We start from the raw sequence: 23938 nt of genomic DNA, 5'->3' as shown, positions 1-23938 counted from the left end.
TATCAGCATAAAAATGTATTATTTGTTGATATCAGTATCTGATTTTTTTCTGAAAAAATCTATTTTTCAGATATTGTTATCTGATTTTTTTCTGAAAAAAATATTTATTTCAGATATTGGTATCTGATTTTTTTTTTCTGAAAAAAAATTGTTTTTTTCAGATATAGGTATCTGATTTTTTTTCTGAAAAAAATTTTTTTTTCCTGATATCAACCGCTATTTTTTCCCGATCATGAAAACCGATATTTATAAAATGATGTATACAACACACCACAGGAGATATGTTACACATATCGGTATCTGTATCGGCTGATATTGGTATTGGAAATTGAGAGTTGGACAATATCGGGATATCTATTTTCGGCAAAATAGCCAATATCGGACATCCCTAGTCATAAGGTAGGCCGGCATATTTCATGAGGTTTGTTGCATTTTTCAAAGATTGTCCAACCTTTGAAGAATTTAACTCCATTGTATTATACTTCCTTTATGTGCATACAATGATCTGCTGTAAGGGTTCCTTGTTGGGTGGGACAAAAAAAAAAATCTATTGTGCTTTTTCCACAGCTTACCAGAATGGAGCAAAGCAGTTCTCCAGAGGACCCAAACAATCAGACATCACATACTCCTCCCCGCACAAACAGAGCCGGCCTCCACAAACGGCCCTACCCAAACTGGGCTTTCAGAGAACTGCCAGAGCGTCAACCCACAACCACAATAACCAGGGGAACATGGACTTCCTTAATGTGCCGGATGAGGGCATGTCAGGGTGAGAGAAATAGGAAATAGGAAGTTGGGGGCGGGGTTATTGATCACCCCAGCTGAGACTTAACTGGACTGTTTAGTATGGGTGAAAAGTCACATTCAAAATAAATATTTAATTAACAGAAAAAAATGGTCAAAGTCAATAAAACTACAGCCAATCTGTCCTAAGACATCTTTAATAGCATGCCAATGACTGAAATAATGCTAACATGCTAACACCTAACATAATAATGCTAAGTGTTTGTATAAGTGCCTACTTCGGAAAATGCAAAAAAAGTTTGTATAATTACTGTATATTACCCTGGTACTATGCTAATGTTGGCATGCTAACACCTAGTATAATAGTGCTATGTGTCTGCTTAAGTTTATATTCATATAGGTTCATATAGTTGCAAAAAACGCTAGCAATGCTAACATCATAATATTAGCATGCTAACACCTAGCATAATAGTTTCTACCTATGAAAATGGCTAAATATGTTTGTTATCATGTTATCATGCAGCAATGCTGACATGCTAATGTTAGCATGCTAACAACTAGCATGATAGTGCTTAGTAACACGCTTTGTGTTACGCTTTGTCAGGGGTAGTAACATCTGACCTATGTTTTAATTCAAGTGTTTGAATGACTTAAATAATGCTAACATGCTAACACCTAATATAATAATGCTAAGTGTTTGTATTAGCGCCTACTTCTGAAAATGCTAAAAATGTTTGTATAGCTACTGTATGTTACCATGGTACGACGCCAATGTTGGCATGTTAACACCTAGTATAATTGTGCTATGTGTCTGCTTAAGTCTATATTCATATAAGTTCATATAAGTTGTGAAAAACGCTAGCAATGCTAACATTATAATATTAGCATGCTAACACCTAGCATAATAGTTTCTACCTATGAAAATGGCTAAATATGTTTTGTTATCATGTTATCATGCAGCAATGCTGACATGCTAATGTTAGCATGCTAACAACTAGCATGATAGTGCTTAGTGTTCATTTAAGTGTCTACCCATGAAAAACAGCTAAAAATGCTACTATGCTAATATTAGCATGCTAGCAATGTTAACTTGCTAAAGTTAGCATTCTAAAGCCTAGCATGGTAGTGGTGTTTATATATGTGTCTACCCATGAAAATAGAAGCAAAACGGTAGTATGCTAATGTTAGCTTTGCGATGCACTTTGCGTTGCGCTTTGTGCTGCGCTTTGTGTTGCGCTTCTTGTTGCGCTTTGTTTTAATTCAAATATTTGAATGACTTAAATAATGCTAACATACTAACACCTAATATAATAATGCTAAGTGTTTGTATAAGCGCCTACTTCTGAAAATGCTAAAAATGTTTGTATAGCTACTGTATGTTACCATGGTACGACGCCAATGTTGGCATGCTAACACCTAGTATAATAGTGCTATGTGTCTGCTTAAGTTTATATTCATATAGGTTCATATAAGTTGCAAAAAACGCTAGCAATGCTAACATTATAATATGAGCATGCTAACACCTAGCATAATAGTTTCTACATATGAAAATGGCTAAATATGCTTTGTTATCATGTTATCATGCAGCAATGCTGACATGCTAATGTTAGCATGCTAACAACTAGCATGATAGTGCTTAGTGTTCATTTAAGTGTCTACCCATGAAAAACAGCTAAAAATCCTACTATGCTAATATTAGCATGCTAGCAACGTTAACTTGCTAAAGTTAGCATTCTAAAGCCTAGCATGATAGTGGTGTTTATATATGTGTCTACCCATGAAAATAGCAGCAAAACGGTAGTATGCTAATGTTAGCTTTGCGTTGCGCTTTGTGCTGCGCTTTGTGCTGCGCTTTGTGTTGTGCTTTGTTTTAATTCAAAGGTTTGAATGACTTAAATAATGCTAACATGCTAACACCTAATATAATAATGCTAAGTGTTTGTATAAGCGCCTACTTCTGAAAATGCTAAACATGTTTGTATAGCTACTGTATGTTACCATGGTACGACGCCAATGTTGGCATGCTAACACCTAGTATAATAGTGTTATGTGTCTGCTTAAGTTTATATTCATATTGGTTCATATAAGTTGCCAAAAACGCTAGCAATGCTAACATTATAATATGAGCATGCTAACACCTAGCATAATAGTTTCTACATATGAAAATGGCTAAATATGCTTTGTTATCATGTTATCATGCAGCAATGCTGACATGCTAATGTTTGCATGCTAACAACTAGCATTATAGTGCTTAGTGTTCATTTAAGTGTCTACCCATAAAAAACAGCTAAAAATGATACTATCATTAGCATGCTAGCAATGTTAACTTGCTAAAGTTAGCATTCTAAAGCCTAGCATGATAGTGGTGTTTATATATGTGTCTACCCATGAATATAGTAGCAAAACGGTAGTATGCTAATGTTAGCTTTGCGATGCACTTTGCGTTGCGCTTTGTGCTGCGCTTTGTGTTGCGCTTTGTTTTAATTCAAAGGTTTGAATGACTTAAATAATGCTAACATGCTAACACCTAACATAATCATGCTAAGTGTTTGTAAAAGTGCCTACTTTTGAAAATGCTAAAAATGTTTGTATAACTACTGTATGTTACCATGGTACGACGCCAATGTTGGCATGCTAGCACCTAGTATAAGAGTGCTATGTGTCTATAATATGAGCATAATAGTTTCTACCTATGAAAATGGCTAAATATGCTTTGTTATCATGTTATCATGCAGCAATGCTGACATGCTAATGTTAGCATGCTAACAACTAGCTGGGATAGGCTCCAGCTCAACCTTCATTGAATGGACTTTACATGACTAAATTGCATTCTTATTCTGATATAGAAAAGGCACAGGAATTACAAAAAGTGAAATGAACTTTCTCTCCTTTTGACAGAAAACAGAGGAAACAGAGTATTGGTCAGCGTCCCCCTCCTGCTCCCAAACCCCAGCCTCGCCCTCAGGGACCGCGCTGTAGGGCTTTATATCAGTACAGTGGCCAGGACACCGACGAGATCAGCTTCGAGTTCAACGATGTGTTTGACCTTGTCAAAGAAGGTGCGTGGACCTGGAGAGTGGCTGTAAAGAACATGCAGTACCACAATACCGGAAAAGCACTCAGAGAACGCAGACATGAAAATGGCTAAATATGCTTTTATGCTATGTTTTCATGCAGCAATGCTGACATGCTAATGTTAGCATGCTAATAACTAGCATGATAGTGTTTAGTGTTCATATAAGTGTCTACCCATGAAAACAGCTAAAAATGCTACTATGCTAATATTAGCATGCTAACAATGTTAACTTGCTAAAGTTAGCATTCTAAAGCCTAGCATGATAGTGGTGTTTATATATGTGTCTGCATATGAAAATTGCAGCATGCACGCATGCACGGGGAGAACATGCAAACTCTACACAGAGATGACCGAGGGTGGAATTGAACCCTGGTCTCCTTGCTGTGAGGTCTGCGTGCTAACCACTAGACCGCCGTGCCGCCCCACTTTCATTTTATCTACATATTTATATTCCTTGACCACATACCTTGAAAACAAACCGTGGAAGCGTTTGAATGACTGAAATAATGCTAACATGCTAACACCTAACATAATAATGCTAAGTGTTTGTATAAGTGCCTACTTCGGAAAATGCTAAAAATGTTTGTATAATTGCTGTATGTTACCATGGCACCATGCTAATGTCCGCATGCTAGCACCTAGTATAATAGTGCTATGTGTCTGCTTAAGTTTATATTCATATAGGTTCATATAAGTTGCAAAAAACGCTAGCAATGCTAACATTATAATATTAGCATGGTAACACCTAGCATCATAGTTTCTACCTATGAAAACGGGTAAATATGCTTTATCATGTTATCATGCAGCAATGCTGACATGCTAATGTTAGCATGCTAACAACTTGCATGATAGTGCTTAGTGTTCATATAAGTGTCTACCCATGAAAACAGCTAAAAATACTACTATGCTAATATTAGCATGTTAGCAATGTTAACTTGCTAAAGTTAGCATTCTAAAGCCTAGCATGATAGTGGTGTTTATATATGTGTCTACCCATGAAAATAGCAGCAAAACGGTAGTATGCCAATGTTAGCTTTGTGCTGCACTTTGCGTTGGGCTTTGCGTTGGGCTTTGTCAGGGGTAGTAACGTCTGACTTATGTTTTAATTCAAGGGTTTGAATGACTTCAATAATGCTAACATGCTAACACCTAATAGAATAATGCTAAGTGTTTGTAAAAGTGCCTACTTTTGAAAATGCTAAAAATGTTTGTTTAACTACTGTATGCTACCATGGTACGACGCTAATGTTGGCATGCTAGCACCTAGTATAATAGTGCTATGTGTCTGCTTAAGTTTATATTCATGCCTAAATTGCATAAAATGCTAGTCTGCTTATGTTAGTGTCTGCTTAAGTTTTTATTCATATAAATTGCAAAAACGCTGGCAATGCTAACATTATAATATTAGTATGCTAACACCTAGCAAAATAGTGCCTACCTATGAAAATGGCTGAATATGCTTTTATGCTATGTTAGCATGCGGCAATACTAATGTTAGCATGCTAACACCTAGCATGATAATGTTCAATATTAGTGTCAACCCATGAAAACAGCTAAAAGTGCTACTATGCTAATGTTGGCATGCTAGCACCTAGTATAATAGTGCTATGTGCCTGCTTAAGTTTATGTTTATGCCTAAATTGTATAAAATGCTAGTATGCTTATGTTAGTGTCTGCTTAAGTTTGTATTCATATAAATTGCAAAAAACGCTGGCAATGCTAACATGGGAGCCAGGCAACGACATTTCGTTGGCAATTTCACTACTGTGTTTTTGTGCAATGACAATAAAGGTTATAATATTAGTATGCTAACACCTAGCATAATAGTGTCTACCTATGAAAATGGCTAAATATGCTTTTATGCTATGTTAGCATGTGGCAATGCTAATGTTAGCATGCTAACACTTAGCATGATAGTGTTCAATTTTAATGAAAACCGCTAAAAGCGCTACTATGCTAATATTAGCATGCTAGCAATGTTAACTTGCTAACGGTAGCATGCTAAAGCCTAGCACGATAGTGGTGCTTATATATGCATCTACCCATGAAAATAGCAACAAAAAGCTTGTATGCTAACATTAGCTTTGTGATGCGCTTTGTGCTGCGCTTGTCAGGGGTAGTAACATCTGATTTACGTTTTAATTCTATCCTTCTCTAGATCCATCAGGATGGTGGACTGGCAGGATTAGAGGAAAAGAAGGTCTCTTCCCTGGTAACTATGTGGAAAAGATATAAACATTTTTCCTGGTTGCTTGGTGGACATTTAAGCATGATGGAAAAATGGCCGTTTAAGTTGGACACGCCTCCTCCCTTTGGAGACAGGAGCCATTGCTGTTATTGTCATGACTGTAAAACGCAGATCCTGCGATGTGTCAGGTTTCATCTGTGTTGTCGTCTCGCACTTTGCTGTTCAAAAGGACTTAGTAACAAGATCTTTGACTCGTCTCCCGATTGACACCTCGTTTTCTTCTATACAATATGACCTTAATCTTAAATTACAGTCCGTTGAGAATAACCAGCCTAATTACCGCATTGCATTATGCTGTTGCCAGTGTTACCAAATGCATGTTTGCATTAGCATTATGTTTTCTTTCAATACTGTATTGTATTGTACTGTATGTAAAAACATTTGTACTGTAACAAACATCTCTGGATTAATGGACGCTTTTAGTGAAGAGCCATTCCCAATTCATACATTTATCTTGCCTCATTTTTAATACCAGAATATTGTAGATTTTGATTTGTCGTTTTTTGTTTTTTTTAAATATACTGTATGTATAATTAAAGTACTGAGCATTTGCAACCCCACGTATTTGCAGCGATTGCAGAAGGCATTGTGTCACAAATAATTTCCCTTAAGTTTTGGGTAAAATGTGATGTTTTGTTACAATACAACGCCTGGAATTGTTTCTTAATGCGTCAAACTTGGTGTTTAATGATTCTATTATGCTATTTTGAATGCTGTATCGTGGTTCATTAGTTTTAGACCCGACCGTGATATTTAAATTTTCCGCCAAGTAGGATTTCTTATTTATAAATGTAATATTTATTAATTAATTAATTTATTTGTTTTATATTTATTTATTGATATTAATTAATTAATTTTATTATTTTTTAAATTGTATTTATTTATTTATTGTTTTTAATATTTTATTTATTTATTATTTTTATTATATTGTATATTTATTTTTTATATTTATATTTTATTATTTTATTATTTTATTATTTTATTATTTTATTATTTTATTATTTTATTATTTTATTATTTTATTATTTTATTATTTTATTATTTTATTTATTATAATTATTAATTAATTAATATTAATATTTATTTATATTAATTTAATATAAATTTATAAATTGAATGTATTTGTAGTTAGAGCATAGAAAACCCGTTACGACCTCCTACATACATTTGTTTTAACATTATTAGAGCTCTCTAGACATGAAATAACACCCCTATAGTCACCCTTACACTCATATCACCCAATAAAATAGATGTAATAACATAAAACAAGTCATTTAAGACATAAATAAGATTCTTGTAAAACTCCAAACTCCACACAGAGATGGCCGAGGGTGGAATCGAACTCGGGTCTCCTAGCTGTACCAACTGCTTTGGGTCGAGGACCGACAGCCAATCGGATCCTCTGTAATTTTTTGGCGTCAACTTGACTTCATTCATTCATTCATTCATTTTCTACCGCTTTTTCCTCACGAGGGTTGCAGGGGGTGCTGGAGCCTATCCCAGCTGTCTTTTGGGCAAAAGGCGGGGTACACCCTGGACTGGTGGCCGACCAATCACAGGGCACATATAGACAAACAACCATTCACACTCACATTCATACCTATGGACAATTTGGAGTCGCTAATTAACCTAGCATGTTTTTGGAATGTGGGAGGAAACCGGAGTACCCGGAGAAAACCCACGCATGCACGGGGAGAACATGCAAACTCCACACGGAGATGGCCGAGGGTGGAATCGAACTCCGGTCTCCTAGCTGTACCAACTCATCAAAATGTCACTTGTGATACTGTTCCTCATCTGTCAAACAAACCAAGCCATCATCATCACTTTGATCAACTGCATCAAACACCATTATATACCAGTATTATTACATACAGGTAGATAGGTATGAAATATCAATTATCGTGTGTGTGTGGGGGGGGGGGGGGGTACTCCGGGTATTTCCTCCCACATTCCAAAAACATGCTAGGTTAATTGGCGGAGAAAACCCATGCATGCACGGGGAGAACATGCAAACTCCACACAGAGATGGCCGAGAATGGAATCGAACTCGGGTCTCCTAGCTGTACCAACTCATCAAAATGTCACTGGTGATACTGTTCCTCATTTGTCAAACAAACCCTGCCATCATCATCACTTTGATCAACTGCATCAAACACCATTATATACCAGTATTATTACATACAGGTAGATAGGTATGAATTATCAATTATCGTGTCACTTGTGATACTGTTCCTCATCTGTCAAACAAACCAAGCCATCATCATCACAGGGCACATATAGACAAACAACCATTCACACTCACATTCATACCTGTATGGACAATTTGGAGTCACCAATTAACCTAGCATGTAGAATGCCAATGGGGGAATTGAACCCTGGTCTCCGAGCGTCGTGCCACCCAACTTGACTTTTAGTGGATGCATATTGTAGCAATTTTTCAACTGGTCTTATGATTTCAATCAGATCTACAGTACATGTTGTTGCTGGGCCAAGCTAGCATAACTCCAATGTTACTACTAACATACTTGGCAGCTACCTGCAAAACCTGGAAATCCCTTGAAAGTAACAGACTGCAAATAGATAGATTATATGAGTAATACTTGCTACACGCACACACACGCATAGCAGAAGTAGACGGACCGGTCCATCCTCTTCCCCGCCAAAAAAAAAAGACCTGTGCAGAGAGGTGATACCTGCCTCACCTGTTATTAACCTCATCACTTTTGAACGCTATAATGTTTGTCTTTTATTACGTATGCAAACATTATTTTTTTTTAAGGGAGGGGAGGGGGTCGGTCTATATTGTTGATGATGTGAACTGCGACATCACAGTGTGGTGCCTCAGCTCTGGAGGCTCCACCCTGCTAAAATACACCTGGGTTGAGTCACCTGGAGACCAGACTGGAAGCACTGGAAGAGGGAGCAACAGCATGGGAGGTAACACATATTCCAATATAGTATATATGTATCTACTATATTATATTTCTATATATGCTTTATTTATAGTAGAAACATTTGTATGTATATTTCTGATAACATTTTAGCCTGATATTTACCATAATTCTAACATTACTGCTTGTATTAATATTATTTATTATGGGTCGCTATGATAAATATTATTATAATATTTGCATTATATGTTTTTTCAAACCAAATCAGCACGGCTTTGATTTGGGTATCATAGATATAAATGTATTTTTCATTCAGGTTTTGCGAAAGTACATTTTATATTCAAATTTCTCATATTTGAATACACGGAACAGAAGGGAGAGTTGTTATTGATTTCCATAAACCACCAACAAAGTGTCGGTCACCTAGTTTAAAAAAAAAAAAAAAGATTAAAGACACACCTTTTTAATCAGGCTTTTAACTAATATTCTTAAACTTTTCTTATGTTTTTATCTTTTTAGTCCTATTTTTTTGCTTAGTCTTCAGCTTTTAATTCCAGTGTTTTGTTTTTATCTTTTTAGTCCTATTTTATGCTCTTAGTCTTCAGCTTTTAACTCCAGTGTTTTGTTTTTATCTTTTTAGTCCTGTTTTTTTGCTCTTAGTGTTCAGCTTTTAATTCCAATGTTTTGTTTTTATCTTTTTAGTCCTATTTTTTTGCTCTTAGTCGTCAGCTTTTAACTCCAGTGTTGTGTTTTTATCTTTTTAGTCCTATTTTTTTGCTCTTAGTCTTCAGCTTTTAACTCCAGTGTTATGTTTTTATCTTTTTAGTCCTATTTTATGCTCTTAGTCTTCAGCTTTTAAGTCCAGTGTTTTGTTTTTATCTTTTTAGTCCTATTTTTTTGCTCTTAGTCTTCAGCTTTTAACTCCAGTGTTATGTTTTTATCTTTTTAGTCCTATTTTTTCGCTTAGTCTTCAGCTTTTAATTCCAGTGTTTTGTTTTTATCTTTTTAGTCCTATTTTTTTGCTCTTAGTCTTTAGCTTTTAATTCCAGTGTTTTGTTTTTATCTTTTTAGTCCTATTTTTTGCTCTTAGTCTTCAGCTTTTAATTCCAGTGTTTTGTTTTTATCTTTTTAGTCCTATTTTTTTGCTCTTAGTCGTCAGCTTTTAACTCCAGTGTTGTGTTTTTATCTTTTTAGTCCTATTTTTTTGCTCTTAGTCTTCAGCTTTTAACTCCAGTGTTTTGTTTTTATCTTTTTAGTCCTATTTTATGCTTTTAGTCTTCAGCTTTTAAGTCCAGTGTTATGTTTTTATCTTTTTAGTCCTATTTTATGCTCTTAGTCTTCAGCTTTTAATTCCAGTGTTATGTTTTTATCTTTTTATTCCTATTTTATGCTCTTAGTCTTCAGCTTTTAACTCCAGTGTTATGTTTTTATCTTTTTAGTCCTATTTTTCTGCTCTTAGTCGTCAGCTTTTAATTCCAGTGTTTTGTTTTTATCTTTTTAGTCCTATTTTATGCTCTTAGTCTTCAGCTTTTAATTCCAGTGTTATGTTTTTATCTTTTTAGTCCTATTTTTTTGCTCTTAGTCTTCAGCTTTTAATTCCAGTGTTTTGTTTTTATTTTTTTAGTCCTATTTTTTTTGCTCTTAGTCTTCAGCTTTTAACTCCAGTGTTTTCTTTTTATCTTTTTAGTCCTATTTTTTTGCTCTTAGTCTTCAGCTTTTAACTCCAGTGTTCTGTTTTTATCTTTTTAGTCCTATTTTTTTGCTCTTAGTCTTCAGCTTTTAATTCCAGTGTTATGTTTTTATCTTTTTAGTCCTATTTTTCTGCTCTTAGTCGTCAGCTTTTAATTCCAGTGTTTTGTTTTTATCTTTTTAGTCCTATTTTATGCTCTTAGTCTTCAGCTTTTAATTCCAGTGTTATGTTTTTATCTTTTTAGTCCTATTTTTTTGCTCTTAGTCTTCAGCTTTTAATTCCAGTGTTATATTTTTATTTTTTTAGTCCTATTTTTTTTGCTCTTAGTCTTCAGCTTTTAACTCCAGTGTTTTCTTTTTATCTTTTTAGTCCTATTTTTTTACTCTTATTCTTCAGCTTTTAACTCCAGTGTTTTGTTTTTATCTTTTTAGTCCTATTGTATGCTCTTAGTCTTCAGCTTTTAACTCCAGTGTTTTGTTTTTAAGGAGGGGCTTTCTTATGTTTCTTTGTTTTTTCCTTTTAATTGTGGTAATTTAATTTAATTTTTTGGTAATTTAACTATGCAGGAAAAGTGCTATACAAATAAAGTTGATTTGATTTTGATTTGATAGTCCCCACTCTATGTTTTTAGTATTTGTGATGGGTTTATTGTTCATATTGTTGTGTACCCGGACCCTGGACTAGGTTTCTACTCAAGTGAAAGAATGGCTGGAGTTTTCTCCTACGAGAGTTCAGAGATAGATTGGTGTGAAGACAACTACAAACACTCGGAACACGTGGTGGAGTTCTTCAACACTGTGAGATTCATGTTCATCTTCATATTCATAACAAACAATGTTATAGTCTAACAAAATGAATGGGACGTTCACTGGGTTTGTTTGTTTTAAGGAGAAATTGTTTGGTTTTTTTCCCCTCTTTGCAGACGAGCAGCTTCATTTTCTTCATTATAGCGCCTATCATGCTCTACCTGCTGCATCCTTATGCCAAAGAGAGGAACTTAGCCATCCACCTGGTCTGGATTATGATGTTATTTGTGGGTAAGTTTGCTACTGTGAAGTGGGTCCGCATCCGATCCCTGAGGCACACCGGTATCATGGAATGATTCCTTTTGGTTAGAATTCATTCATTCATTTTCTACCGCTTTTCCTCACGAGGGTCGCGGGGGTGCTGGAGCCTATCCCATCCCAACTTTGTTATGCATCTTCAAAATGAACTATATAACATGAGAGTCATCACACAGCAACTTAACACCCAAATTTTATACTGTACAAATACTATATTCATTCATTCATTTTCTACCACTTTTCCTCACGAGGGTCACGGGGGTGCTGGAGCCTATCACAGCTGTCTTCGGGCGAGAGGCGGGGTACACCCTGGACTGGTGGCCAGCCAATCACAGGCTGCACATATAGACAAACAACCATTCACACTCACATTCATACCTATGGACAATTTGGAGTCGCTAATTAACCTAGCATGTTTTTGGAATGTGGGAGGAAACCGGAGTACCCGGAGAAAACCCACGCATGCACGGGGAGAACATGCAAATTCCACACAGAGATGGCCGAGGGTGGAATTGAACTCGGCTGTCCTAGCTGTGAGGCCTGCATGCTAACCACTTGATTGCCATGCAGTGTTTGAAGCGTTTGTTAATACATCCAAATACTGTCCTGTCATTTATTTTCTGTTCATTAAATACAGTAACAATTGGCATATTTCAGACATAGTTGCCTATGGTGATTAATCACGATTAATTCATTTAAAAACTGTGATTAATCTCATTCAAAATTGTTATCATTTGACAGCTCTAATAATAATTTATCCAAAGGTCATAATGTAGGTAAAATATTTGGCATACATATACCATTAAAAAAAAGCAGGTTTCACATGTTTTTTTTTGTCAAGCATTGAGATTTTGCACTTTCTTCAGTGGCCCTTGAATGCACCATTTTTGTGTGCTGTGACGTGTGTTCATCGATTTATTGACACACTTCTCCCATACTGCTATGTTGGAATTAATTGAATATGTTTTGGGGCGGCAGCACGGTGGTCGAGTGGTTAGCGCGCAGACCTCACAGGGTTCAATTCCACCCTCGGCCGTCTCTCTGTGGAGTTTGTATGTTCTCCCCGTGCATGCGTGGGTTTTCTCCGGGTACTCCGGTTTCCTCCCACATTCCAAAAACATGCTAGGTTAATTAGCGACTCCAAATTGTCCATAGGTATGAATGTGAGTGTGAATGGTTGTTTGTCTATATGTGCCCTGTGATTGGCTGGCGACCAGTCCAGGGTGTACCCCGCCTCTCGCCCGAAGACAGCTGGGATAGGCTCCAGCACCCCCGCGACCCTTGTGAGGAAAAAGCGGTAGAAAATGAATGAATGAATGAATGTTTTGGGGCTGCCTCCACTCAGGTGCGTTCAAGGACTGCTGAACATAGTGTGAAATCTGAACGCTGGATGAAAAAATCTTTTCACTGAGGCAAAAAAACATAAACTATTTTTAAACAATGGTACATGTATGCTGTATATTCTACACTTATTATCACAAATGATAAAATACATGTTTTTTTCTGCAGAAAAAATACCTTATTTTGAGGAAAAAGTGAATTTTTTTGGACCAAAATAACACTAATTTGTGAAGCTGTGAATGCTTAATGCTGCTTTATTCCTGTCTTTAGTTTAGACTGAACTAACAGCGCCTCTGCAGGTTGTACCAAGAACTGCACTCCATTTGAATTGAATTGTTTAATTTCCCACTTAGTGGACCGAAATCTTAATTATTAATAAATGAAAATGATGTGTTCTCTTCCTGTAGGACTTTTCTCTGCCTACTTTCACATGACTCTCAGCTTTGTGGGCCAGATGCTGGATGAGTTGTCAATCTTGTGGGCGTTGGCGGTGGGGTACGCCATATGGTTCCCACGCAGGCTGTTCCCGTCTTTTATTAAAAACAGGTAACGCAACATCGAATAAACAACTATGACACATTCTGACACACAACAGTTGTGCTCAGTTACTCTTAATACCTTCTGATAAAAGCTTTTTATTCATTCGAGGCGAGAGCGCTCCGAAACCTAACCTGCGCTGGCTGAGGAGCCTGTCTGACAGCTCCGACTTGAGTCAGTGTCAACAAAACACAACACAGTACGACCGTTCTAAGCTGAAACTGACAAAAAAGGGGCTCGTTAGAATGGAACTCCGCCCAACCTTCATAAATATTTAACCCCAAGACGGCTTGTGTAACTCGACTGGTTTGTTTCTGCACACGCCCGGGGATCGAACCGTGGTTCTCAGATGAGAATTAAGCAGCACGAGCCGACGAGCTTTCATCTTGTTGTCCAGTTCAGCATCATTTTGGCATCAGGGAACACTTGAATAATGAATGAATGAATGAATGAATCAATGAATCAATGAATCAATGAATCAATGAATGAATGAATCAATCAATCGATCAATCAACAGGTCCACTTTCGCAAGACTCGTCCTGGCGTTTACAGTCGTCACTTCAGTCACCTCCTTTGTCAGACCAACAGCCAATGCCTACGCTCTCAACTGCTTTGGCCTCCACCTGCTCTACATCCTCGCCATTGAGATGAAAAGGTATGAGAATATTCATTCATTCATTCATTCATTTTCTACCGCTTATCCTCACGAGGGTCGCAAGGGGTGCTGGAGCCTATCCCAGCTGTCTTCGGGCAAGAGGCGGGATGGTACACCCTGGACTGGTGGCCAGCCAATCACAGGGCACATATAGACAAACAACCATTCACACTCACATTCATACCTATGGACAATTTGGAGTCGCTAATTAACCTAGCATGTTTTTTTTGGAATGTGGGAGGAAACCGGAGTACCCGGAAAAAAACCCACGCATGCACGGGGAGAACATGCAAACTCCACACAGAGATGGCCAAGGGTGGGGAAAGACAAAATAAGAAGCCAAAAAGTTACCACTTCCACACAAAATAGGAGGAGAACTCATTGATTCGTCCATTTTCTACCGCTTATCCTCACGAGGGTCCCAAGGGGTGCTGGAGCCTATCCCAGCTGTCTTCGGGCAAGAGGCGGGATGGTACACCCTGGACTGGTGGCCAGCCAATCACAGGGCACATATAGACAAACAACCATTCACACTCACATTCATACCTATGGACCATTTGGAGTTGCTAATTAACCTAGCATGTTTTTGGAATGTGGGAGGAAACCGGAGCACCCGGAGAAAACCCACGCATGCACGGGGAGAACATGCAAACTCCACACAATGGTACACGTAAATATTTGACCTATGTTGTGACGTTTAGATAAATTCTTACGAGTGCTGTCAAGTGATTACAATTTTGAATCACACTTTTTAAATGAATTAATCTTGATTAATCACCATAGGCAGCTATATCTGAAATATGCCCATTGTTACTGTATTTGATGAATAGACAGGACAGTATTTGAATGTATTAGCAGCTTCAAATGCTGCACGGTGGACAAGTGGTTTGCACGCAGGCCTCACAGCTAAGAGACCTGAGTTCAATTCCACCCTCGGCTGTCTCTGTGTGGAGTTTGCATGTTCTCCCCGTGCATGCGTGGGTTTTCTCCGGGTACTCCGGTTTCCTCCCACATTCCAAAAACATGCTAGGTTAATTAGCGACTCCAAATTGTCCATAGGTATGAATCTGAGTGTGAATGGTTGTTTGTCTATATGTGCCCTGTGATTGGCTGGCTACCAGTCCAGGGCGTACCCCACCTCTCGCCCGAAGACAGCTGGGATAGGCTCCAGCACCCCCCGCGACCCCTGTGAGGATAAGCGGTAGAAAATGAATGAATGAATGAATGGTAGGTAATCAGGAACTCCAACCACTAATGGTAGCATCGCTAGAAATCGTAAACAAATGTGTCTTTCCCTTACACCCGAAGAAACACTTTTTATAAGCCATTGCTAGCCACCAGTCCAGGGTGCTCCGAAGACAGCTGGGATAGGCTCCAGCACGCCTGCCACCCTCGTGAGGATAAGTGGTAGAAAATGAATGAATGAATGCTAGCAATGTAAACACAGAATCATAAGAGAATCAGTAGAGATTGCCATAGGGAAGCCTGCTCCTCTGTGACATCACAAAGGAACAGTTTGGCACCGCCCTCTGAAACCGAGCGTTTTGAGCCATCCCAAACTTTTTTCTTGGATCACTTCCAAATGCGAAAACCTCATTATCTGAAACTCTGGCATCGTTTAAACACGACTATACGAGGGAATAGTGATTCATCAGTCCTTATGATCCTGTCTATTTAGCTGCACGGACCAGAAGGTTTTAAGACTAGCCAAGCTGTCGGTGGCTTGGTGGATACTGGCTATCTCCTGCTGGATTAGTGATCGTTTTGGCTGTGGATTTTGGCAGAGGCTGAACTTCTGTTACCTGCACGGTATATGGTAAGTCTTATGTTCTGCGTGTTTATGCCTTATTACATTTCCCAAACCAACCTCGACTTTTGATCCCCTCAGGCACATTTTGATCGCGATAGCTGTTGCGTATGCGACGACACTCGTCGCTTACCTGGATGCCAACTACGAGATCCCCTACTCAATGCCTGGACTGCAGTACTGGCCCTGTGATAAGTGGGCGCTTGGATTACCTCATATTGTCCTGAAAGGCACAAGCAAGACATTAAAGCGATGCTAAATAACTAGCATAGCAACACACCCTGTCAATCATAACTACTGTGATGAATCAGCACTGGAAAAAAAATCAGCTCGAAAATGTCATATGATTGACACTTCATTATGTACACTCACGGTGATTTAACCCCCATTGTAAATTGCGTTGGCCACACAGCTTGGAGACCCGAGTTCGATTCCACCCTCGGCCGTCTCTGTGTGGAGTTTGCATGTTCTCCCCGTGCATGCGTGGGTTTTCTCCGGGTACTCCGGTTTCCTCCCACATTCCAAAAACATGCTAGGTTAATTAGCGACTCCAAATTGTCCATAGGTATGAATGTGAGTGTGAATGGTTGTTTGTCTATATGTGCCCTGTGATTGGCTGGCCACCAGTCCAGGGTGTACCCCGCCTCTCGCCCAAAGACAGCTGGGATAGGCTCCAGCACCCCCGCGACCCTCGTGAGGATAAGCGGTAGAAAATGGATGAATATTTATAGAGCCCTCTAGACATGAAATAACACCCCTACAGTCATCTTTCCATTCATATTACCCATTATAGTTGACTCTGTTGCTGTTTTTCCAGGTCTCACAGCTAGGAGACCCGGGTTCGATTCTCCGCTCGGCCATCTCTGTGTGGAGTTTGCATGTTCTCCCCGTGCATGCGTGGGTTTTCTCCGGGTACTCCGGTTTCCTCCCACATTCCAAAAACATGCTAGGTTAATTAGCGACTCCAAATTGTCCATAGGTATGAATGTGAGTGTGAATGGTTGTTTGTCTATATGCGCCCTGTGATTGGCTGGCCACCAGTCCAGGGTGTACCCCGCCTCTCGCCCGAAGACAGCTGGAATAGGCTCCAGCACCCCCGCGACCCTCGTGAGGATAAGCGGTAGAAAATGGATGAATATTTATAGAGCCCTCTAGACATGAAATAACACCCCTACAGTCATCTTTCCATTCATATTACCCATTATAGTTGACTCTGTTGCTGTTTTTCCAGGTCTCACAGCTAGGAGACCCGGGTTCGATTCTCCGCTCGGCCATCTCTGTGTGGAGTTTGCATGTTCTCCCCGTGCATGCGTGGGTTTTCTCCGGGTACTCCGGTTTCCTCCCACATTCCAAAAACATGCTAGGTTAATTAGCGACTCCAAATTGTCCATAGGTATGAATGTGAGTGTGAATGGTTGTTTGTCTATATGTGCCCTGTGATTGGCTGGCCACCAGTCCAGGGTGTACCCCGCCTCTTGCCCGAAGACAGCTGGAATAGGCTCCAGCACCCCCGCGACCCTCGTGAGGAAAAGTGTTAGAAAATGAATGAATGAATATAGTGTTTGTACAGTATACAATTTGGGTGTTAAGTTGCTGTGTGATGACTCTCATGTTATTTGGTTCATTTTGAAGATGCATAACAAGGTTGGGGATGCACGGCGGACGAGTGGTTAGCACGCAGGCCTCACAGCTAGGAGACCCGAGTTCGATTCCACCCTCCATCTCTGTGTGGAGTTTGCATGTTCTCCCTGTGCATGTGTGGGTTTTCTCCGGGTACTCCGGTTTCCTCCCACATTCCAAAAACATGCTAGGTTAATTGGCGACTCCAAATTGTCCATATGTGAGTGTGAATGGTTGTTTGTCTATATGTGCCCCGCCTCTCGCCCGAAGACAGCTGGGATAGGCTCCAGCACCCCCCGCGATCCTTTTTGTTGATAAGCGGTAGAAAATGAATGAATGAAATGCAATTATTTGCTTAATTTGACCAACTCGGCATAGATAGTGCCTTTTATACAGTATAATAGTTTACCATCGTAAATGATGCTAACAAAGCACATTTCCAATGAGGGGCTGAAGTAATCGCAGTGTACAAAATGAATGCATTTCCTCATACGCCAATGTCTTCTGGTGAAAGTCAGTTTGTACTGAGAGTTTGCCTTGTTTGGTATGTTTACAAATCATAACAATACTATAGTACTATAGTACTATACTATACTGTACTATACTACTTTGTATGACTGCAACAAGAGGTGAAACTATGTTATATTATGTCGTGAATATCTTGTTTGTATTTTATTTATGGTCAATACCGTTATAGCTCCGTACACTTATTCAATTCCACGTGTAATGTTTTTCCGTTTTGACATCGCAATACTGAAACCACACGGGAAAAATGTGTTTAATATACCTCATATATTAATAATATAATATACCGTGTACTGCTGAATTGTTGTGCATGAAAATAACCTCCTGCAATCCAAAATTGGTGTGTGTTTATGTACTTCTTATAGACATCATAATGTGAATAATATTGTCCAAAGTGTGGCTTTTCTATATGGTGTCCTCAATAGGGAAAGGTTTAAAGAAACTCCAGCATTACAGAAGCTCAACAGTGACCCCTTACGGTTCTAATGTGGCATTACAACAAAATAAATGTACTCTGGAGCTTCAAGCTTTTTAGCACTCATGCATTTCTTCCTGAAGTATATATAAGTGGTGATGAAAATAACCACTAGGACTATCCATGGTTAGCGCGCAGGCCTCACAGCTAGGAGACCCGAGTTCAATTCCACCCTCAGGCATCGCTGTGTGGAGTTTGTTCTCCCCGTGCATGCGTGGGTTTTCTCCGGGTACTCCGGTTTCCTCCCACATTCCAAAAACATGCTAGGTTAATTGGCGACTCCAAATTGTCCATAGGTATGAATGTGAGTGTGAATGGTTGTTTGTCTATATGTGCCCTGTGATTGGCCGGCGACCAGTCCAGGGTGTACCCCGCCTCTCGCCCAAAGACAGCTGGGATAGGCTCCAGCACCCCCGAGACCCTCGTGAGGAAAAAAGTGGTAGAAAATGAATGAATTAATGAATCGAGTGGTTAGAGCGCAGGCCTCACAGCTAGGAGACCGGAGTTCAATTCCACCCTCAGGTATCGCTGTGTGGAGTTTGCATGTTCTTCCTGTGCATGCGTGGGTTTTCTCCGGGTACTCCGGTTTCCTCCCACATTCCAAAAACATGCTAGGTTAATTGGTGATTCCAAATTGTCCATAGGTATGAATGTGAGTGTGAATGGTTGTTTGTCTATATGTGCCCTGTGATTGGCCGGCCACCAGTCTAGGGTGTACCCCGCCTCTCGCCCGAAGACAGCTGGGATAGGCTCCAGCACCCCTCGCAACCCTCGTGAGGATAAGCGGTAGAAAATGAATGAATGAATGAGTTCTCCTCCTATTTTGTGTGGAAGTGGTAACTTTTTGGCTTCTTATTTTGTCTTTCCCCACCCTTGGCCATCTCTGCGTGGTAGAAAATGAATGAATGAATGAATATTCTCATAGCCTCATAGCTAGGAGACCCGAGTTCAATTTCACCCTCAGGCATCTCCGTGTGGAGTTTGCATGTTCTCCCCGTGCATGTGTGGGATTACTCCGGGTCTCCGCCCACATTCCAAAAACATGCTAGGTTAATTGGTGACTCCAAATTGTCCATAGGTATGAATGTGAGTGTGAATGGTTGTTTGTCTATATGTGCCCTGTGATTGGCTGGCCACCAGTCCAGGGTGTACCCCGCCTCTCGCCCGAAAACAGCTGGGATAGCCTCCAGCACCCCCGCGTGAGGATAAGCGGTAGAAAATGAATGAATGAATGAATCGAGTGGTTAGCGCGCAGGCCTCACAGCTAGGAGACCCGAGTTCAATTCCACCCTCAGGCATCTCTGTGTGCAGTTTGCATGTTCTCCCTGTGCATGCGTGGGTTTTCTCCGGGTACTCCGGTTTCCTCCCACATTCCAAAAACATGCTAGGTTAATTGTCGACTCCAAATTGTCCATAGGTATGAATGTGAGTGTGAATGGTTGTTTGTCTATATGTGCCCTGTGATTGGCCGGCGACCAGTCCAGGGTGTACCCCGCCTCTCGCCCGAAAACAGCTGGGATAGGCTCCAGCACCCCCCTTTGTGAGGATAAGTGGTAGAAAATGAATGTAGGAATTGAATCATTTAATAATACAGTGACAATGACCAAGTCATTTTCCTATCTTTCCATACTGCAACAAAAAAGGATCAAAAGGTTGACGTCTCACTTGCTAGTCTGACACCGAAGCTTCACTCAGTCAGCATTTTCTGACAGGCAGCGAGAGAGAGCGGTGACCTTTTGAGCCGTAGCTGAGGCCCAATAATCTCACATCAAAGACTCCACTCCCTTTTCTTAAAACACAAGGTTTTCCATCACCACACATTCTATTCTTGCTTTTCTCTAAGGGAAAAAAAACTGCTGAAATGAGGAGAAGTCATCAAAACCTTGTTGCAAGTCAATGCAAATTGTGAATATAGATTAGAATAACATTATTATAACAAGTACTCTAGTTTCTTGAGTCAATCTTATGTATATAGTATCATTTTCAATATTTCCATCATCATCACCAGTAAGGAAATATAGCTCATAATCATGCAAGATAAATAATGGAGACCGGGAGGCGATCCAATTTTCAGCGTTCAAAATAAATAGTGGAGATGAAATGCACGTTAGCATCAATGAGTTCCAGACTCAGAGGTCAGTGATGCTGATGCTGAATAATTTAGGACTTAACTATGAAGGCTGCATTAGTGATGGTAAATAGTTTCCGGTGGCGTCTGTGACCCCTAAAATATTATATGAGACTTGACTTATAGTTATTGTTATTGGAGGACAGTCTACCTCAATAATGCGGGACTCAAGTCTATTTCTGTATTCGTTTTTGAATTTGTGGCGGAGAAGGGGTAGGATTAAATAAGTTTGGCTTCTTCCCACTCCTTTTCAGATGTGTGCGAATGTAACCATGTGACTTATAATACAAAAGCCACAACACTGTAAATGTGACTGGAGGGTTGGTGACTTTAGTGGCTTTTTAAAGGGGACCCATTATGCTTTTTTCCACTTTTCTGACCTATAATAATAATAATAATAATAATAATAATAATAATAATAATAATAATAATAATAATAATAATAATAATAATAATAATAATAATAATAATAATAATAATTCATTCTAACGCTTTTTCCTCACGAGGGTCGCGGGGGTGCTGGAGCCTATCCCAGCTGTTTTCGGGCGAGAGGCGGGGTACACCCTGGACTGGTGGCCAGCCAATCACAGGGCACATATAGACAAACAACCATTCACACTTACATTCATACCTATGGCCAATTTGGCCAATTAACCTAGCATGTTTTTGGAATGTGGGGGGGAAACCGAAGCAAACTCCATACTGAGATGGCCGAGGGTGGAATCGAACCCTGGTCCTCCTTGCTCCTAGCTGTGAGGTCTGCACGCTAACCACTCGACCGCCGTGCTGCCCTAATAATAATAATAATAATAATAATAATAATAATAATAATAATAATAATAATAATAATAATAATAATAATAATAATAATAATAAATATATAAATATATAAATATATAAATATATTTATAAATATATTTATAAATATATTTATAAATATATTTATAATTATATTTATAATTATATAATAATAATTATTATTATGAAAATTATAAATATTGTATTCTCGTGTTAAACAAAGCCAAAGTTTCAGATAATCTGAAAAAAGTTTAGGTTGGCTCTGAACGCTCAGTTTAAGAACGTTTTTTTTTCTAGAATCGTTTCACTGTGATGTCACAGTGAGCCAGAGGACCCCCGATTACAATGTATCTGCCTGCCCTGCTTTGTTTTGGGAGTGTGACCAATCAGAGTGGAGTGGGCGTGCCCAGAGGCGGGCCATGGGTAAGAATTCAAAGTTAAAACAGACTGTTTGGGAAAACCAAGGAAATACAGCTGGAATAGGTGCAGATTCTGGAAGATGTAGAAAGCTTTCTGTGCGGGTTATTGTGTGTAGCTGCTCTATAGGAGTCCACAACTCAATACAAAGGGCCGAAAATGAACAAAATAGGTCCTATTTAAGGGAAGGAACCACATTTGTAACTTCAAGTGAAAATGGAGACCAACCACACTCCTTATGTAACTGCAAAGAAACCTAATAATATGAATGTGAGTGTGAATGGTTGTTTGTCTATATGTGCCCTGTGATTGACTGGCCACCAGTCCAGGGTGTACCCCGCCTCTTGCCCGAAGACAGCTGGAATAGGCTCCAGCACCCCCGCCGCGACCCTCGTGAGGAAAAGTGGGAGAAAATGAATGAATGAATATAGTGTTTGTACAGTATACAATTTGGGTGTTAAGTTGCTGTGTGATGACTCTCATGTTATTTGGTTCATTTTTGAAGATGCATAACAAGGTTGGGGATGCACGGCGGTCGAGTGGTTAGCACGCAGGCCTCACAGCTAGGAGACCCGAGTTCGATTCCACCCTAAAACAGACTGTTTGGGAAAACCAAAGATATACAGCTGGAATAGGTGCAGATTCTGGAAGATGTAGAAAGCTTTCTGTGCTGGTTATTGTGTGTAGCTGCTCTATAGGAGTCCACAACTCAATACAAAGGGCCAAAAATGAACAAAATTGTTTGTAACTTCAAGTGAAAATGGATACCAACCACACTCCTTATGTAACTGCAAAGAAACCTAATAATAATAACAATAATAATGACCGTTATAATTAAATACAATGAAAGAAAAGCACAACTTATGAAAAACACGTAAGTCAACATTTTATACAAATGGTCTATTTCACTTTGTTCCATTCTTTGCAAAAGAAAAGAAGGATTAAGGACTTGATGTCTCAATGCAAGTCAGACACCTTGTCTGAAAGCCAAGGTGGGATTTCTTCTCCTCTGCTTTGACTCGGAGGCAAACTGGATTATTTAGACAGGAAGCCATAGCCAGTGAGAGAGTGGTGACCTTGCGGGCCAAAGCTGAGGCCCAATAATCTCACTTCAAAGTGTGGCACCGCAGGGACTTGACCACGTTGGGCCTTCTCCTTTTGACCGAGCATGTGAATATGAAGACCTTTTTTACAATAGTGCATCCTTATTGGCAATTACAATGCTGATCCTGATAAACTCCGATTCGTGCAGGGGTGTTCAAACCATGGCCATCCAGACATTTCAGTTATCAACTTATGTGAGTCATTGTCTCACCTTGGCCGCTCCAATGAAAAATGTCTGACTCCGCCACTGCTGGGTCATAATATTGTTTAATACAGACTATCAAAACCTTCAGTGCACTTATAAATATACTGAAATGGTGTTTCCTGTTTGCACCATAAAGAGGATTGCTCATCAATAAATAAAGTGCATTAGTCGATTTTCTGAATACATAATTTCTCTCCATAACTGTGCATTGGAATATTATTACAATCTCACCCCGCCAAGCATGGAAAGCTATTTTTTTCACATTAAAATGTCAAAATAGTGTAGTATAACCACAACATTTTAAGTATAAATGAAACAATGAGTTCGAAGCGTTAATAGCATGCATTGATTATAGTACTATTAATAATTCATTATCAATTAACAACCATGTGCTTTTTTACAATTGAATCAGCGCTGCAGCCATTGGGACATATGCCCTGTCACTCGAGAATACCATCACAAAAACCTTTATTTGTATTTGCAGGAAATGTAAAAGCCCGCCTCTTGGTGACTTTGATTGGCTGTTTTCAAGAACACCGGAAATCCCCGCTCTTCCATTGGCTGAGAGAGCTTTCTGTTTTGGTTGCCTGCCAGCGGACCGTCTGGACGG

At 39.3% G+C, this 23938-nt stretch overlaps 2 protein-coding genes across 3 annotated transcripts in view; both read left to right on the top strand.

Moving 5' to 3' along the window:
- myo1f (myosin IF) overlaps positions 1 to 6673 on the top strand; it is a 35763-nt gene extending 29090 nt beyond the window's left edge. Inside the window, exons 26-28 of the mRNA XM_058073840.1 lie at positions 568 to 769; positions 3643 to 3803; positions 5979 to 6673. Of these exons, the coding sequence (XP_057929823.1) occupies positions 568 to 769; positions 3643 to 3803; positions 5979 to 6055 (440 nt within the window). The 3' untranslated portion in view covers positions 6056 to 6673. The remainder of the gene's footprint in view (positions 1 to 567; positions 770 to 3642; positions 3804 to 5978) is intronic.
- Positions 6674 to 8934: 2261 nt separating this feature from the next.
- Positions 8935 to 18687, top strand: acer1 (alkaline ceramidase 1). Of its 2 annotated transcripts, XR_009129859.1 has the most exons (8): positions 8935 to 9008; positions 11337 to 11449; positions 11575 to 11689; positions 13465 to 13603; positions 14112 to 14249; positions 15928 to 16065; positions 16138 to 17103; positions 17517 to 18687. XR_009129859.1 is itself a non-coding variant. In XM_058073342.1 (7 exons), the coding sequence occupies exons 1-7, from the start codon at positions 9002 to 9004 to the stop codon at positions 16313 to 16315; spliced, it is 828 nt and encodes a 275-aa protein (XP_057929325.1). In that variant the 5' UTR covers positions 8935 to 9001; the 3' UTR covers positions 16316 to 18687. The 2 variants fall into 2 exon arrangements, 1 of the variants encoding a protein (XP_057929325.1); XM_058073342.1 differs by having other exon boundaries at positions 16138 to 18687.
- The last annotated feature ends 5251 nt before the right edge of the window (positions 18688 to 23938 follow it).

The sequence above is a fragment of the Doryrhamphus excisus genome, chromosome 5 (genome assembly GCF_030265055.1).
Source record: "Doryrhamphus excisus isolate RoL2022-K1 chromosome 5, RoL_Dexc_1.0, whole genome shotgun sequence".
In the NCBI taxonomy this organism is placed as follows: Eukaryota; Metazoa; Chordata; class Actinopteri; order Syngnathiformes; family Syngnathidae; genus Doryrhamphus; species Doryrhamphus excisus.
The sequence above is the reverse complement of the archived record's forward strand: the minus strand, read 5'-3'. Positions and strand labels throughout refer to the sequence as shown.